The sequence below is a fragment of the Ranitomeya variabilis genome, chromosome 3, assembly GCF_051348905.1.
Source record: "Ranitomeya variabilis isolate aRanVar5 chromosome 3, aRanVar5.hap1, whole genome shotgun sequence".
In the NCBI taxonomy this organism is placed as follows: Eukaryota; Metazoa; Chordata; class Amphibia; order Anura; family Dendrobatidae; genus Ranitomeya; species Ranitomeya variabilis.
Window position 1 is genome coordinate 111,121,610 of NC_135234.1, and position 19,632 is coordinate 111,141,241.

Sequence of the window (19,632 nt, forward strand, 5' to 3'; positions counted from 1 at the left end):
AAAGCACCCTTCAAATATCAGGGACCTGGAGCAGTTTGCCAAAGAAGATTGGTCTAAAATTCCAGCAGAGCATTGTAAAAAAACTCACTGATGGTTACCTGAAGCGGTTGGTCGCAGTTATTTTGTGCAACCAAGTATTAGGCTGATGGTGCCAATCAGTGGCGTAACTACAAAGTTATGGGCCCCGGTGCGAACTTCCAAATGGGGCCCCCCCCCTGCAGCCCTGCCATACAACTCAATGCAACCCCCATAGAATACAACGCAGCCCCCCTCATAGTATAATGCAGCCCCTCCATACAGGGGCAGTGAGAAAGACACGAGCAAATGGTGACGAGGGGGCAGGGGAGAGGGCACAAGGGGGCTAGGGGAGACAGGCGCAAGGGTAACATAGGGGGGCTAGGGAGCAATGAAGACAGGCACAAGGGGACACATGGGGGCTAGGAGGCAGGGGAGAAGGTTACAAGGGGACTAGTGGGCAAGGGAGACTGACACAAGGGAACAAGAGAGACTGACACAAGGGGACTAGTGGGCAAGGGAGCCTGACACAAGGGGCACACAGGGACAAGTGGGCAAAGGCGACTGACACAAGGGGCACACGGGGACTAGTGGACAAGGGATACAAGCACAAGGGGACACAGGGACAAGTGGGAAAGTGAGACTGACACACAGGGACTAGTGGGCAAGAGAGACTGGTACAAGGGGACAAAGGAGACAGGCACATGGGGACACACAGGGACTAATGGGCAAGGGAGACTGGCACATGGGGACAAGGGACACAAGCATAAGGGGACAAGGGAGACAGGCTCAAGGGGACACACGGGCCCCTGACCTGCCAGAGCCGCTCGCAGCGGCGACTGCTGCGACTGTGGTAATTACGCCCCTGCCTCACACACACTACGATATCACACACACACATATAGAGAGGGACAAGGAAGGAAGGGCCCCCAGAGAGGGACAAAGAAGGAAGGGCCCCCAGAGAGGGACAAGGAAGGAAGGGCCCCCAGAGAGGGACAAGGATGGAAGCACCCCCAGAGAGGGACAAGGAAGGAAGCACCCCCAGAGAGGGACAATGATGGAAGCACCCCCAGAGAGGGACAAGAAAGGAAGAGCCTCCAGAGAGGGACAAGGAAGGAAGCATCCCCAGACAGGGACAAGGAAGGAAGCATCCACAGAGACGGATGAGGACTGAAGCGGCCTCAGAGACAGTCAAGAAATTAAGCGTCCCCTGAGAGGGAAGAGCACTGCAATTGTGCAGTGATGAGGAATAAGGAGCTCATGATCCCCATTCTAGTGATCGGTCGGAGCCAGTAGTGGTGCCCCTAGTCACCAGACATTAACCTCCCCTTTAACATTCCGGCCACTTTATAAATTTATTGTACGCATCAATGTTTCGGCCACCTGATGTGCAGGGCACACACACACACAGGATGGTTAGGAGCGCCACTGTGCAGGAGAACTGCTGTAGCATTATCTGTCTTTTAGTTTTTGGGATCGCCACGAAATGTGTACATTTATTTTATTTACCCCCTACCAAAATCTCTCCTGTCCAAGTAAATGATTATAACTAGTATTTTTTCATGTTCATTAAGATCAGCATGAACAGAATTGCATATCTTGGCTACATACGACTGTGGTAATTACGCCCCTGCCTCACACACACACACACACACGCACACGCACACACACACACACACTACAGATATCACACACACACACACACACACACACACATACTACAGATATCACACACACACACACACACTACAGATATCACACACACACACACTACAGATATCACACACACACACACACACACACACACACACATACTACAGATATCACACTCACACACACACACACACACACATACTACAGATAACACACACACACACACACACACACACACACACACACACACACACACACACACACACACACACACACACACACACCAGCCCTCTCACCTCTCCTCGCGCTCTGCTGCAGCATCTTCCTCTGACACAGCCGGCCGCTGAATGATGACGTCATCCAGCGGCGCTGTCTGTGAGAGGAAGCGCGGGCAGGAAGCAGGAATACAGATCGCTGCAGCTCCGCAGCTATTTTCTCTTGTAGGCAGCGGATCTGCAGGGATTTCTTCCTGCCAGCCGCAGCCACCATGCAGGGGCCCCCCTCCACCTCCGGGCCCATATGCGGTACGTCCACACATTTTGGGAGTCGGCGCTCTGCAGCTTCTCTGTGCCGGCTGTCAGCTTGACAGTCGGCACAGAGAACAGCCGACTCCTAGACCGGGGGCGGCAGAATGCAGCCGCCGGGGGAGACACTGCGGACCGCCGAATTAGGCGGCCCGACTGCGCCCCCCTGCCGGCTGCCCCCCCTGGATACGCCACTGCCTGGGCCCCTGACCTGCCGGGCCCGGTCGCAATGGCGACCTCTGCGACCGCGGTAGTTACGCCCCTGGTGCCAATACTTTTGTCTGGCCCATTTTTGGAGTTTTGTGTGAAATGATCAATGTTTTGCTTCTTGCTTCATTCTCTTTTGTGGTTTTTCATTTAAGACAAATTAAATGAAGATAATAATACCAAAGAATTTGTGTTTGCAATCATTTTCAGGAAGAAACTGAGTATTATCTGACAGAATTACAGGGGTGTGAATACTTTTGGCCATGACTGTACATATTCCAGAATACCCGATGCATTAGAATCGGGCTACCATCTAAAATAAATATATACATATATTATATACTGTGTGTGTGTGTATATATGTGTATATATGTGTGTGTATGTGTATATATATATATATACACATACATACATACATACATACATACATACATACATACATACATACATACATACATACATATACATTTTTCTACAATATTAGAATGGATATAGCCTTCGTTGCCGCCTGCAGACATAATCATTGCCTGGCTAGTTCAGATGAGACTGTATAAGGATCTTTGAGGAAGAGAAAACTTTAGTAATAACTGCCCTCTCCTATCTCAGTAATGGGAGAGTCTGTCTTCACTCAATGCAGATTTAGCCTGAAGAATTGAGAATTTTGATAATGACTGATCAATTCTGGCAGAGAAAGAAGCAGATTTCTAAGTTGCTTAATTTCACATGTGCTGTTGATTTATGAAATCAAAATCAAAACGATGGTTACTCTTTCACGATCAGGACAAGTGAGGGATATGTACTGCAAATGTTTTTATATTCATAGTATTGCCGACACTGGATACATCTGTAGGAAACGTCCAGAAGTACCGTATTTTGTGGACTATAAGACGCACTGTACCATAAGACGCACCCCAAACTTGGGGTGAAAATTGCAGAGAAAAAGATTTTTTTATAATATGGGGGTTCGTCTTATTTTCCGAATTTAAGATCTCTTACCTGAGGGCAGGCAGTGGCAGAGCAGGGTCACAGGAGGCATGGTGTCAGCAGAGGTGCGGGGTTGCTGAGGCGCGGTGGGCGGTACGGCGTGCACCTAAGCAGGGTCCCTTCCTGCTTAGGTGGGCAACGCCATGGCCTGGTGTCCATGGGGAGGCTGTGGTGGCGGCAGATGTGCGGTCACTTCCTCAGGTGGCAGCGGCCAGGGTCCCTTCCACCTTTAAGGTGACGCCGCGGCGGTATTGAAGCAGAGCTGGGTGAGTCACGGTTTTCCCGGTGGCGGCGGCCATCTTCTTGAGGCCTCGCGTGCGCAGATTCAGTGCTCTGCTTCCCAGGGCTTCAGGAAAATGGCCGTGGGAGGCCGCGCGTGCGCAGATGGAGATCGCGGCGGCCATTTTCCTGAAGCCGAGATCTCAATCTGCGCACTCGGCTTCAGGAAAATGGCCGCCGTGATCTCAATCTGCGCATGCGCGGCCTCCCGCGGCCATTTTCCTGAAGCCCCAGGAAGCAGAAAACTCAATCTGCGCACGCGTGGCCTCAGGAAGATGGCTGCCGCCACCGGGAATGCCGTGACTCATCCAGCTCTGCTGCTCTCCTTCAATACCGGGCCGTGGCGTCACCTCAAATGTGGAAGGGACCGTGCTCACGCCATACCGCTCACCGCGTGACATCATCCCCGCACGTCTGCCGCCGCCACACTGCCGGTAAGCCTGCATTCCAACTATAAGACGCACCCCCATTTTCCTCACAATTTTTTTTGGGAAAAAGTGCGTCTTATAGTCGGAAAAATACGGTATTTGGTCTGTATGTACCGTATATACTCTTATAACCCAGCTGTAGCAATATGGGTACATTTTTTACTCCATTATCAGACTGAGGATTTTCCATTTAGTAGGGTGTTTAAGCTAGACAACCTGCATGGGAGTTATTGAAATGGTGATTTGTTGGCTTTTTCTTTCCTAAAACTTCTTGCTACGAAATCGTTTAGAAGAGCATAAAAGCATAGTTCTCTTGTCCTGCAAATTCAAGCCTCTGATTATTAATCTCCTTTTGTTTCTATTCATAGAGGCAAGGGGGAATCCAAGGTGAAGCTGAAAAGGTCTCAGAGTTTTGGAGTCGCCAGTGCCAGCAGCATTAAACAGATCCTCCTGGAATGGTGCCGCTCTAAAACCATTGGTTACAAGGTAGGATGTTGATTACTGTGTAATCCAGCTGCTTGTCTGTGTTTTATATACAGTTGTGAAATAAAAAAAAATGTGACACAAAAATTATCACTTCTAGTTTTTCTATTGTTATATAGTTTCACAAAAATACTGCTGCTATGATGGTTTAACTACATGGCCTATTTCATAGTGGTCCATGTTTAACTATAAACTCTACTATGATAGGACTTTTGAAGAGTTTTCATAACCATATACTTCTAGAATACATTGGTGTACATCAAGTAGATAAAGTATTTAAAAAGCAACTGTACTTTCAATAAATCAATGGTACAGCTCAAGCTCAAGGAGACAGATAGTCGGTGTCTTGTGACACAAACCATTATACTCTATGGAGAAGTAAGGAGATGCACAGAGGCCGACAGAAAAACATTGTGCAGAGCTCTGTGACTTCTCTCATCAGAGCTTTATTCAGATTAAGACAGCTCAGCTCTGCTGTATAATGTCCTTCATGTTGATGCAGCTTGCCTCTCTGAGCAAATTCTTAAAAAATGTATTCAGGTTTTTACCATTTTCCTCCAAGTACTGTGACTTTATTTATTTTTTGTTTTCTTTACAATATATATTGCAATCTGCAAAATATATTTTCTTTGTGATTTTTTGTGTATACCTAGAACAGTGGGGCGGGGATCAATTTGACCCCAGTGAAATTTCTCCTTTGAATGCTACTGTATGATATTTCAGACAGCAGGGAATGTCGACACTTGTTGTAGCAGGTCTAAACTTGTCTTAGTTCTCATTGTGTTCAGTTTATCATTTAGACTTTGTAATCTGGCCTTGACGTCTTCAATCATGTCTCATCAACTTCGTATCGCTAGGAAAAAGATTTTGTCTTTTCTAGAAAATTTTGATGTTAAATCAGAAAGTGATGTATCTGATTTAGAGGGTAATTTTGTATCAGAAACAAATGAGAATGAAGGTGCAAATGAAGAGTTGTCTGCAGAAATGAATGTCACAGCGACCAATGCCCCTCTTAGCTGCTCAACCCTGTAACTCCAAAACCAGCTTCTCCACCATGACAGAAGATCAGCTCTCCACCCTCCTGTCAAGATCACACCACTTGCACGCTTGACCCGCTCCCGTCCCACCTCATCCCTAACGTTGCCACGGTCTTCATCCCAACCCTAACACACCTCTTCAACCTCTCACACACAACAGGTGTCTTCCCCTCATCCTTCAAACATGCCAAGATCACACCCATCCTCAAAAAGCCCTCCCTCGACCCATCCTCTGTGTCTAGCTATCGCCCAATATCTTTTCTCCCTTATGCCTCAAAACTACTGGAACAACATATCCATCCTGAACTGTCCTCCCACCTCTCCTCCTGCTCCCTCTTTGACTGGTTACAATCTGGCTTCCGACCCCATCATTCAACTGCAACTGCCCTAAGTAAAGTCACCAATGACCTACAAACTGCCAAGAGCAAGCGACACTACTGTCCTTCTCCTGGACCCGTCTTCTGCCTTTGACACTGTTGACCACTCCCTTCTGCTACAGATCGTCTCATCTCTTGGCATCACAGACTTGGCCCTATCCTGGATCTCGTCATATACATATACTGAACATTCAGTGTCTCCCTCTCCCACACCACCTCCTCACTTGGCCATTGTCTGTCGGTGTTCCTCATGGCTCTGTTCTAGGACCCCTACTCTTCTCCATCTACACCTTCGGCCTGGGACAGCTCATAGAATCCCACGGTATGCAGTATCATCTCTACGCCGATGACCCGCTGATCTACCTATCTGGACCTGACCTCACCTCCTTACTTGCCAAAATCCCACACTGTCTGTCTATCTCGGCCTTCTTTTCTGCTAGCTTTCTAAAAGTGAACATGGACAAAACAGAATTCCTCATCTTTCCCCCATCTCGCTCTACCCCTCCACCAGACCTATCCATCAATGTCAATGGCTGCTCACTTTCCCCAGTCCCACACGCCCGGTGCCTCGGGGTGATCCTCAACTCTGCCCTCTTTCAAGCCACATATCCAAGCCCTTGCCTCCTCCTGCCATCTCAAACTCAAAAATATTTCCCGGATCCGCGCATTCCTTGACCACTACACCACAAAAGCACTAGTGCACGCCCTTATCTCCCGCCTTGACTACTGCAACCTCCTACTCTCTGGTCTCCCCTCTAGCATTCTGGCACCACTCCAATCCATCCTACACTCTGCTGCCCAACTAATCTACCTGTCTCCCCACTATTCCCCAGCCTCTCCCCTATGCCAAGCCCTTCACTGGCTTCCTATCGCCCAGAGACTTCAGATCAAAACCCTTACTATGACATACAAAGCCATCCACAACCTGTCTTCATACATCTGTGACATGGTCTCCCGGTACTTACCTACACGCAACCTCCGATCCTCTCAAGACCTTTTTCTCTACTCCCCTCTCATCTCTTCTTCCCAGAACTGCATCCAAGACTTCTTCCGTGCTTCCCCCATACTCTGGAACTCTCTACCACAACACATCAGACTCTCGCCTACCATAGAAACCTTCAAAAAGAACCTGAAGACTCACCTCTTCCAACAAGCCTACAGCCTGCAAAGATCCTCAACCTACTGAACGGCGCACAACCAGCTCTACACTCTATCCTAGTGTATACTCTCCCATCCTCTGCAGACTTTGAGCCCTCGCAGGCAGGGTCCTCCCTCCTTCTGTACCTGTTAGTACCTTGTTTTTTGCTCATGTTTAATGTATTTGTCTACATTTGCCCCCTTTCCACATGTAAAGCGCCATGGAATAAATGGCGCTATAAAAATGTATAATAATAACAATAAGAATAATGTGAATCCTTATCTACCACAATCTTTGCCTCAACCATCTTGGCAGGCTCAGTCAAATGCCCCATCTGTAAAGATGGGTGAAAAATATGGCACTGAATGAGAAATCATAGATGCCAACTCATCATTGTCTGGAGGAGATCTGCTTTGAATGTCATAAAAGAGTGAAGAGTTCCTACCACATACGCCTGCCAGTGAGTGATTCTGTCATTAATGCATTCCGTCTTTTTCGACTAACTAAACAACAAAAAATAGACTTTGTCACTTGAGGAGTTTGCGACAATGATCAACATCATGTACATCTTGGGGGTGCTTTTTGTGCAAAGAATACCTGTCTGGATGATCTTTGGTCACATTCTTGGAACAAAATTCATCAAGGACATGACGCCGAGGGACAGATTTCAGGAGCTTCTAAGATTCATCCGTTTTGTTGAGAAATCAATCGTGTATCACGCCTGTTAACTGACATGTTCACACTTGTCTCTGAAATTTGGGAAAAGTTTATGGAAAACTGCCTTTTTGTTACCGCCCAGGTGAAAACATAACTATTGATAAACTATTACTTCCAAGCAAACTAAGATGCAAATTTACTCAATTTATGGCAAACAAGCCAGACAAATATGGACTCAAATTCTGGATTGCTGCAGATGTAGAAACAATGTCTGCAATGCCTTTACATAACACGGGAAAGACCGTGCCCGTCTGAACAAGCAGCCACTGGGAGAGTACATTTTTCCACCTCATGGAGCCATTTCTAAACCAAGGAGAAGGAACGTGACAGACAAACCTCTTAATGTCTCTTCAATTTCAGCTCTAAGAGAATAAAACAAAATTCACCGTAAAAATCCCTGTTGAATTGAAGAAGGGTAATGCTGAAATGTTTTTACCACCATCCTCCGACCAATTGGAAATGCAGACTCCACCTTGACTGTGCACCAAGGGATGAAGCCGAAAAGTGTCATTCTTCTCAGCCCACTGCATTCTGATGGAGCAGTGAGAAAACAAGGAAAGAAGAAACCAGAAACCCTAATCTTCTGTAACTCCACAAAGTATAGAGTGGACATGGTTTACCAAACCACTTGAAAATATACCACTTAGAATGCATGCGGAAGATGGCTGATGCATGGTTTCTGTGTTTTTTTTTTGTTTTGTTTTTTCACAACCTTTTGGTTTTGGTGTCAATTAATGCCTAGGTCATCTATAATTGGGTATGGAACAAAAAGATGAAAAGAAAGCAGTTCATTCTTCAGTGGCTAATGAACTGAAGAGAACCAAAGCGCAAGACGAAGGACCGTGTCAAGTAGAAGAAGATGCAATAGCAGGGCCATCTAGGAAACTGAAGAAGTGCCAAATAGGTCTCTGCTGTCTGTGGAAAATGTACAAGAAAAGTGAAACTTTTGTGGAAACAAAAAGTCACTATAGTTGATTCAGTCGACAATGTGAAATAGGTTAAAATTGAATTCCAATTTGAAAGTTTATAGTGTGTTTCTTATGAGGGTCAAAATTACCCTTTCCCGCTGTTCCAAGCATGTCAAATTTTAGTGGTTCTAGTGTTAGAGCTGTACTCTCCCTCCTGGGGTCCAGTGCACGCATGGGCAGCCTGGACTTTTGGGACACATATTGGGTACCAAGAGATTGTTCATAGTCTTGGTTATGAAAAGCAATCTGTGCTGAATTAGAAGTGCCCCCCCCCCCTGTGACATTGTCCTTGTCTAAATGATTGTAAGGTGTGGATTCTTCAGTGTTGAGTCCAATCTTTATTATTGGTAGATTGCCAAGTTATACTGTTACCTATCATGTGCTACTATTCTAAGTTGTTGTTTTTTTTTCTTTATTTTTCTATTCTCTAACTTTATTTTTAAAATTCAATAAGAATTAAGTTGTATATAAAAAAAATTGCTGTGTCAGAAGATGAGATTTCCCTTCATTATACTTTACCTTTTTAAAATGTCTATTCAGTATTCTTATTATTTTTCGCTTTCCCCCATATTGTAAAAATCCCCTCAATACTTTTGTAAAAGGATGAGATGCAGAAACACTGGGTATGCAAGCATTATTCTGCGCATAACAAGTGGTGCCTATATAGAATTCCATTTGTGGTCATTTATCTTGGTTCGACAGGACTAACACAACTTTATGGGGACAGTCTAATTAAGGAGATCGTTTTGTCCCCGTTCAGTACGAGTATTGTCAGCAGCGCATCACCGTTTACATGAGGCAATGTGCTGCCAACAATGATATGTAATGGCCCACATGAATGATCCAAACAGCTGACCGATAAGCATTTTGTTATTATGTTGGCTCATAGGTGACATGTTTGCTTGGACCAGTGATTGCAGACTTGTCATCTTATGAAACTTTGCTTACCAATGGTGATTTTGGGAAGATCTTAGTTGGGACATTAGCGCTTTGACCTCCATGGAAGTTTTTTTTTTTTTCTTTTGTTAAATCAATAGCACGGACATAATGCACAGATAATACTCGCCTTAAGCCCTCAGTGCTCTTCAGACTCACACTTTATACACTATAATGAAGTTCTGGCCAGAATAATTACATGTGAAAATCGCATCTCATTTCAGTTTTCTATCACAATTTTTTTTATTGAAATTATGTGAAACCATAGCTTGTTTTGTCTTTTAGAACATTGATCTGCAGAACTTTTCATCCAGCTGGAGTGATGGGATGGCTTTCTGTGCTCTGGTCCACTCTTTCTTCCCAGAAGATTTTGACTACGATGCCCTGGTGCCTTCAAATCACAGACACAACTTTGAACAAGCATTCTCTACAGCTGAGTGAGTACTACTCCTCCAGTGGAACGGAAAAATCTTCACACCCCTGTTAAAATGCAAGGTTTTTCTCATGTTAAAGAAAAATCCTACCAAGAATAACCTTTTCAGATCTTTTTTCCACCTTTTTAATGTCACCTGTATAATTCAATTGAAAAACAAACTAAAATCTTTTCGGGTGGAAAAAGAAACCATTAAAATAATTTCTTTACATAACTATACACACCCTCAAACTAATACTTTACTGTCGTAAATTCAAAGGGTTACCTCAACATTCATTCTATTTGGGTAGGAGTCTGTCAGCATGGCTCATCTAGAATTGGCAGTCTTTGCCCAATCTTCCTTGCAGTAGTGCTCCAAATCTTTCAGATTGCGGGGGCATCTCCTTGGTACAGCACCGTCTTCAGATCAACCCACAGATTTTTATTTGGATTCAGGATTGGGCTCTGGTTGGGCCATTTCAAAATTTGATCTTCTTCTGGTAGAGTCCTTCTTTTGCTGAATTAGCTGTATGCTTAGGGTAGTTTACTAAAAAGCTGAAGAGGCATTTCACCTTTCAGTATGCTGAGACCTAAAGGTTATGATACAAAATTGACTGATATTTGAGACTGTTCATAATTCCCTCCACCTTGACTAAAGCCCCAGTTTCATATGCTGAATAACATCCAAAGGCATAATGATCCCTCCACATTGTTTCACTGTGTGTACGGTGTTCTTTTAGTGTTGCTAAGTGTTGGCTTAGGAATTCTAGCTAAAAAGGTCAACCTTGGTCACTGCAGACTATACCATGTTTTCCCACATGCTATTGGCAGATGTGATGTAGGCTTTGACAAAACATAGGCGGGCTTGGGTGTTTTGGAGGGTTTTTTTTTTCTACCTTTTTCCTGATTGATGGCTTTCAACAATAAAATGCCCTTGCTGTCTTGTAACCTGTTTTCGGACCATGGCTTTTTGCTGTAAAATGCAACTAAGAAAATGTCAGGAAACTCCTTATTAGGACAGCTAAACTTTATATGGGCTTAATCGGAGTCACTGTAAATGATGAGAGAGTGTTTAGACTTAAGCAACCATATTTTAGTTTGATTTTTATTTTCCTATCAAAATTATTTCATTTTTTCTCAATAGATGTGTACAGATTATTCAAAGCAGAAAAAAACACATGTTCCAGCTTCTTAGAAATAAAATTGCAGATTTATTGAAAAATTCTTAAAAAGTGCATGCTCCACGGATCTCACAATAGCCCCGGGAGGAAAGTGACGCGTTTCGACTGCAACCGCAGTCTTTATCCAAGCTGATCTATCCCAAAGCCCATATGGACATATATAGTACTATGCACCAATAAACAGGAAGTAACACATCACATGATTAAAAGGTCCTGAAAGGCTATAGCAATTGCATACAAATGAACACATGGGAAAAAAAAAAAACACAAATAAATCTCTTATAACACAATATAATATTGATTACTGGATTTTAGACAGATTTCAATAATGAAACATTATCTCATTTCTACAATTCAAGCCGCCCGGAAAACGTGTGCCCAAAACAAAAATCCAATAAGCTTCCCGGGTTAATAACATTCTATGGATATCTCCACCCCGGTGAGGTTTTTTTACTTTCTCCAGACCCAATACACGAAAAAATGAAGTATTCCGTGTGTGATGATCAATAAAGTGTTTAGCCGCAGATGAAATGTTGCGATTTGTATTTTTTGTAATGTCATATAGATGTTCTGTAATGCGATTTTTTAATTTTCGTCCAGTACACCCTATATAGGACTTGTCGCATGCGGTACAGTCAATTTTCTAAACAACATTCCGAGTGTTGCAATTTATAAAATCTTGTACTTGGAATGAGTTAGTATGGTTATAATTTTGAAAAGACTTCATAGTAACCATGTGTTTGCATGTCGAACAATTAGTTGTGTTGCACTTGAAACAGCCTTTGCATTTTAGCCATGTAGATTGCGGTCTATCTGAGACAAAAACACTTGGTGATAAAAGGCTCCCCAAAGTGGGTGCTTTTCTGGCAACAATATTACAGCCATTGTGTAAAATTTTAGCAAGGGTTGGGTCCTCAAATAAAATTGGTAGAGACTTATGAATTATTTTTTAATTGCATTGAATTGTGGGCTATACTGCAGACATACAAACTGGCATGAGTGGAATCGTTCCTCCTCCAAAACACCTGGTTCTATTTTGAGACATACAAATTACAAAAGAAAATATAATAAACGGTCTGTCAGTTTCAACTCTCATGACAGCGATTCTGGGGACTGTGGCTTTAATACATCGGACATTTCTTCTAACGAATCTGCCAGCTGCAGTTTCAGTAGACAGAGCCACAGGTCAAAAAACGTAAAAGGCGTGGTGGCCGAAAGCACAGAAAGTGCTTCTGGCATACAAACACGCCGCAAGCAATACAAACAGAAGTAGAACCATGCAATGTATTAAATCTATCCCCTCGTAGTTTTTCAGTGGAGCAACTAAAAGTGTTATCTTATGGGATGAATTTTGCCCCAGACTATGATTTCAATCTTTTTTCCACCATACTTGACATAAATAAATTTGTCAGAAATTTAACAATCAAAAAACATTTTTGGTCTGAGGAGTGTTTAACCAGCCAAGTCCTGGAGCCACAGAGCACTATAGTTAATGAGTTTCATACAATGGATTTTCACGAACAAATTGCTTTATTGTCTTTACATGAGTTACAGGATCAGAGCGCTATGTCTCAGAATTGCGCAAATGTACAGGATCAATTGAAACTCAGGAACCCCTTCTTTTATCCCATCCAATCCAGGGCAGACTGTATGATTAAATTTCAGGAGGTTCTGGAACGAGAATTAAAAAACCTCAAGTTCACAAAACCTGGTACAGGCGTCTCTCATAATATGACTAAACAGCAAAAGGACATCATTCAGGAAATTCAAGAAATGAAAGACATTGTTATTAAAATGAGTGATAAAGGGGGGGGTAGTAGTGGTGTTGGATTCTGTGCAATATGAAGAAGCAATTTTTGAATTTATTGTCTGACGAATTGACTTAAGAAACTGAGACATGATCCCACTACTGACTTTAAAAAAAAGTTGGATAACATTATTAACGAGGGATTCTCTTTAGGAGTCATCTCAAAAAAACTAAGTGACTCTCTTATAGTTTCTCATCCAGTCACACCCATTTTATATGGGTTACCAAAGATCCATAAAAACAGCACCTCTCCACCCATGCGCCCAATCGTATCTAGTATTGGCTCTACCAACGAGCTTATGGGACAATGGTTGGATTCTTTATTACAGCCTTTGGTCCTCAGAGTACCAGGCCACATTAAAGACACGAGAGACATTTTGAACATTTTGTCACAAAAAAAATGGTCATCTAATTTTTCTTGGCTCAGTTGTGACATGGTTTATACTTGCATACCCCACAACATAGCATTAAAAGCTCTACGATTTCATTTGGAGAAATACAGCGGTTATTCCCAAGATTTAATTGAATATATTTTACAGGTTACATTTTTTTTGTTGACCCATAATTTTTTTTCTTTCAATCTGGATTTTTATTTACAGCACACGAGTGTGGCGATGGGTGCCAAGTTCTCGCCATCCTTAGCCAATTTAGTTATGGCTTTTTGGGAATTTCATTTTCTGTACAGTACATCTAATAAATTTGTTCCTTTCATTGCCTGGTATGGGAGATATATTGATACGCTTATAATTTGGAAGGGGGATGTATCAGTTGTACAGGATTTTGTTGATTACATTAATCATAATGAATTTAATATCAGATACACATATGTTCATGAAAATTTCAAAATTACTTTTTTAGATCTGGAACTCATGGGAGTAGACAAACATACAATTATCACCCGCACTTTCTCCAAACCGTTGGCAGGGAACACCATTCTTCACGCACACAGCAGCCATCCAAAGCACACCGTTCAGTCAATTCCGGTAGGAGAATTTACCAGACTAAAACGCAACTGTAATGATGAGGTTGCTCTGCAACATGATCTGGTCAAATCTTGCACCAGACTTGAACAACGCGGCTATCCAAATTGGATGTTGAACCGCGCTCTTGGTATTGTGTCAAAGAAAAATCATAACGAACTAATAAAATCTCCTGCTGGTATCAGTATTCCAGTGAGTATCAAAAAACAATATGCAGAAAAACCTTTTGTATGTCTGCAGTATAGCCCACAATTCAATGCAATTAAAAAAATAATTCATAAGTCTCTACCAATTTTATTTGAGGACCCAACCCTTGTTAAAATTTTACACAATGGCTGTAATATTGTTGCCAGAAAAGCACCCACTTTGGGGAGCCTTTTATCACCAAGTGTTTTTGTCTCAGATAGACCGCAATCTACATGGCTAAAATGCAAAGGCTGTTTCAAGTGCAACACAACTAATTGTTCGACATGCAAACACATGGTTACTATGAAGTCTTTTCAAAATTATAACCATACTAACTCATTCCAAGTACAAGATTTTATAAATTGCAACACTCGGAATGTTTTTTATAAAATTGACTGTACCGCATGCGACAAGTCCTATATAGGGTGTACTGGACGGAAATTAAAAAATCGCATTACAGAACATCTATATGACATTACAAAAAATACAAATCGCAACATTTCATCTGCGGCTAAACACTTTATTGATCATCACACACGGAATACTTCATTTTTTCGTGTATTGGGTCTGGAGAAAGTAAAAAAACCTCACCGGGGTGGAGATATCCATAGAATGTTATTAACCCGGGAAGCTTATTGGATTTTTGTTTTGGGCACACGTTTTCCGGGCGGCTTGAATTGTAGAAATGAGATAATGTTTCATTATTGAAATCTGTCTAAAATCCAGTAATCAATATTATATTGTGTTATAAGAGATTTATTTGTGTTTTTTTTTTTTCCCCATGTGTTCATTTGTATGCAATTGCTATAGCCTTTCAGGACCTTTTAATCATGTGATGTGTTACTTCCTGTTTATTGGTGCATAGTACTATATATGTCCATATGGGCTTTGGGATAGATCAGCTTGGATAAAGACTGCGGTTGCAGTCGAAACGCGTCACTTTCCTCCCGGGGCTATTGTGAGATCCGTGGAGCATGCACTTTTTAAGAATTTTTCAATAAATCTGCAATTTTATTCCTAAGAAGCTGGAACATGTGTTTTTTTCTGCTGTGAATCCATTGCCTTTCAAGACGGAGTTCCGTGCTTCCAACAACCGGTGAGCTGGCTTGTCCACTTTTTTCTTCTTGTACAGATTATTGGTGACAATAAAGGTGGAAAAAGTTCTGAAATTATTTTTCTTGGTATGATTTGTTTTATTTTTTTTAACATGACAACTGGCATTTTTATGCAGCTTTCATTTAGTCTTGGCAGTGGAGGATCGGATGGAATTTCTTGCACATTAGGTTATAATTTAGTATCTGCACATAGATAAAACCGTATATATTCCTCTCGTAGGTAGGTGGTTTTTATATTGTGTTTTGACTTTTGAGTATCACAGGTTACAGTTTTAGACAGAAAATCAAGATATTATTGCAGGCTTTTCCAAGCAGAAGTAAAAAGTTGGGGAAACTACGGGATAATATTTTATGTAAGCCTGACATCTGCTCTGCCACCTCCGTTCACAAAGGACAAAACTGAATTGGACCCACTGACTTTGTGCTTTGGTGCAAAATTGGGCTTGATGATTTTGTCATGATACAACAAGTGTTTAAATTTCCTTGTATAAAGCTAATATCATTCTTATGGCGGGAAACATTGTGAATTTGCAATGCACCAATTACATGAATTATGACAATAGTAATGTCAATGCAATTGTAGCATTTGACACTAATGATGGAGTATGGATAGATAACTAGGAAAGGTTTCCGCAGCACACTTTTGAGACTGAGCTCCATATTCACAAAACCAAAGAATCCATTTGGTGTATAAAAAAATTGACAGTGCTCACAAGGTTTCATAGTAAAATGTTATTCCTTCATCCACTTACAAAAAAACAAGCAGCGTTTCGATCTTTGTATTGTAAGGCAAAATGTTTGGATGGAGGAATGGTAATTTTTTTTTCTTTAATTTTTGCATTAAATCTGGGGAGCTTCACTTTTTTTTTGTGAGCGCAAGGTTGAGATCAATAAGATGAGCTGCAGTGAGAGGCCCCACGGTGTGACCTTTCCGTTGCGCTGATCAGACGGAATCTAGTCTGTCACACAACAAAATCATTGTTTGTTAAGCCAATCTATCGTTTAGCTTTTCATTAACAAGATTTTATGACTTTCTATGCGTAATGGTCTTTTATATGGGAAATGCAATCAAGTGCAGAAAAATACATCTCCCTAGCTGCTTAATCACAGCAGTTAAATAAAACCATTTCCCTGGATTGTGCAAAACATTTATTATACGGAATTCTTCCTGGTTTATTAATTTTATTTTAAGGTTGAAGGCAGGAGATCTTATTTGTGATAAGGTATGATTGAGCACATTTGTCTCATAAATGTACTGTAGAAATATTAAAGTCCTTGTTCCACCTGGACAACACCTTTTATAATATAAAACCTTGCTGATCATTGGAAAAGCTGATCCTACGGCAATCTGCAAACTTCAGCTATGTACAGCAGCTCATATTCTGTCCAGTACACCCCATATTTTGGTGGAGGAATTTACCGTTATAACACTAGTCAAACATGGAGTAAAAGTTAAGTATCTAACTAGTAGTAAGAACAAGCAGGCCATCTTGATGACGCGTGGTCACCATTCAATCACTAGGAATTATGAAAGCCATTGAGTAAGCCATGGTCAGAGGAGACGAGGAGTGGCTTCTCCCACCCTGGTGACCACTGTAGATTCCCCAATCTAACATTTACACCCATTTTGTAGGTAGATGAGAAACGCATTGAACCGGTCATTGGGTAAAGATGCTGAGAAAAACGTGACCTGCTCATTTTTGCCTTTGTTGTGGGTCCTGGCTGCCACGTGTCACCCATTTTTGCAAAAAAAAAAATTTTCAAATGTATCCGTCAGTTTTGAATTTTTAGGTTTCTTAAAATATATTCTAGCAGTCGGAGATTTTCGTATACAGGGGGAAAAGGAGTTTTGTATCAGAGAAGAAATTAATCTAAAGATTAAGGGAATCTACAAGTTTGAACCTAATTGGATGATTATCCATTGGTCCATATTCATTCTAAGGCAGGTTTAGGCACAAATTGCTTAATTCCTTAGTGAAGTCATTCTACACCCTTCAGCTACATTCTTGTTACTTATCCATGGAAGGATACCAAATATCCTCATCTGCAAGAATAACTTGTTTTCTGACACCATTTCCTGCTGTGATTGTGAAGGCGACCGTGTATCCGTGCAGAGTAGAGTAGACAAAAAGTATGTCTCACTCAAGACAGTGAATCTAAAGGAAAGTGTATTTAATATTATGTAATCATTATTCATTATAAGAAATTTGAAATCCGTGTCATTGTGTTACAGAAACAAAAAGTTGGGTTAAACAAATCGTAATTCAGACATTTTGCAATAGAAAACATATGACTGGGTGGAAAGAAATTCCTTTGAACATTGTGGATAAAATAGTTTTTAACCTGATCTGAACGATTCCTTGCACATCATTTTGTCATGTCTCAGAATACCTTTGGTATCCTTTTACCATGGAGCTGTCATGGATACCCCCTGCCTTGCCTTTGAAGATAATTTCATTTTTTACAATAAAAGGTGCTGCAACCTGAAGCATCTTCTGTAACGTGAATCAGGCTTGACGTCTGTCACATGTAGAGAAGCTGAAAGCCGAAAATCGCTGATGAAATCCTGATGGTAAAAAACTGGCACAAAGACCAAACTGACGAAAATAGGATTCAAAACACGGATGAAACTTGTGCCGTTTTTGCACATTGCAATTAAAGTTGATTCTCCTAGAAATAGGCTCTTAAAATATTAGTTTATTTAAGGTATTGGTGAATCCTGGTGGAAAGTTGGGTATTCTCTCTGAAGAGGGCAGCTCAACATCCCTTCACATTTCAAAAAACTTTCATGAATGTAACAGTTAGGAAATTAACCCCTTCGACCTTGGGATTTTCCCTTTTTTGCTCCCCTTCTTACCAGAGCCATAACTTTTTTTTTTTTCCCGTCAATATGGCCGTGTGACTGGGCTTTTTTGCAGGACGAGTTGTACTTTTGAACAACCATCATTGGTTTTACCATATTGTATACTGGAAAATGGAGAAAAAATTCAAAGGGCTGTGGTGAAATTGCAAAAAAGTGCAATCCTACAATTATTTTTTTTTTATTTTTTACCATGTTCAGTAAATGCTAAAACTGACCTGCCATTATGACTCTCCTGGTCATTATGAGTTCACAGATACAAAACATGTATAAATTCCTTATTTAAGTGGTGAAAAAATAACGCCATTTTCCGAGACCCATAGTGTCTCTTTTTCTGGAACCTGGGGCTGGGTGAGGGCTTATTTTTTTGTGTTCTGAGCTGAAATTTTTATTGATAACATTTTGTGGTAGATATAATATTTTGATCGCCTGCTATTGCATTTTATTGCAATGTTGTGGCAACCAAAATTATGTAATGCTGGTGTTTTTTATTTATTTATTTTGTTCCTTGTTGCACAGTTTACTGATCAGATTAATTATTTTTAGATTTTGATTGGGTATTTCTGAATTAGCTGATACCAAATATGTGATTTTTTTTTAATTTTGAATGGGGTGAAAGGGGGGAGATTTAATCTTTTTTTATGTTTGAAAACTTTTTTTTTTTTTTTTTTTTTTACTAATTTCAGTAGTCTCTATAGGAGACTAGAAACTGCAATCATGCAATCGCCTGTGCTGCACATAGCAGGACTTCAGCCCTGCCATGTGTAGCTAAAAGGATCATCTGCTATGAGCGCCGACCACAGTTGGGGAAGTTTGGTGTGAAAAAAAACTTGAGTGGTCTGAACAGAGCTCTGACATTAACTGCATCCAACAGCTCCTCAAACATCCGTGTCTGACCTCCCAAATGCTCTTGAGGATGAATGGGCAACACATCTCATAGAGACACCAAAATCTTGGAAAAACTTCCCAGAAAAGTGGAAGCTAATTTAGCTGCAAAGTGAGATCCAACTCCAAATTAATGCCTATGGATTTAGATCGAGGTGTGATAAAAGCTCCTGTTCCTGTAATGTGTAGGTGTCCCAATACTTTTGTCCACATAGTATAGAAGGGTACATATGTAGATGGATGGTTGGTAGGTAAATGTTGACATACACTATTGCATTATATTTAGTTCACTTTTGGTGAAATTCAATGAAATGGTTTTCTTTTTTAGGGAATGTTCACACAACGGGTTTTTGCCATGAAAAATGCATCATTTTACTGTCCCAGCAAAGTGAATGTGATTTCATTACTCTCATGTACCCGCTGCTCATCTTTTCCTTGCAGATTTTAAGCAGTTTCCAAT

General features: G+C 41.4%; 1 protein-coding gene across 1 annotated transcript in view; it reads left to right on the plus strand.

The window, feature by feature from the left end:
* SMTNL2 (smoothelin like 2) overlaps window positions 1-19,632 on the plus strand; it is a 130,940-nt gene that overhangs the window by 97,693 nt on the left and 13,615 nt on the right. The window contains exons 7-8 of the mRNA XM_077294505.1: window positions 4,459-4,576; window positions 10,032-10,183. Of these exons, the coding sequence (XP_077150620.1) occupies window positions 4,459-4,576; window positions 10,032-10,183 (270 nt within the window). The remainder of the gene's footprint in view (window positions 1-4,458; window positions 4,577-10,031; window positions 10,184-19,632) is intronic.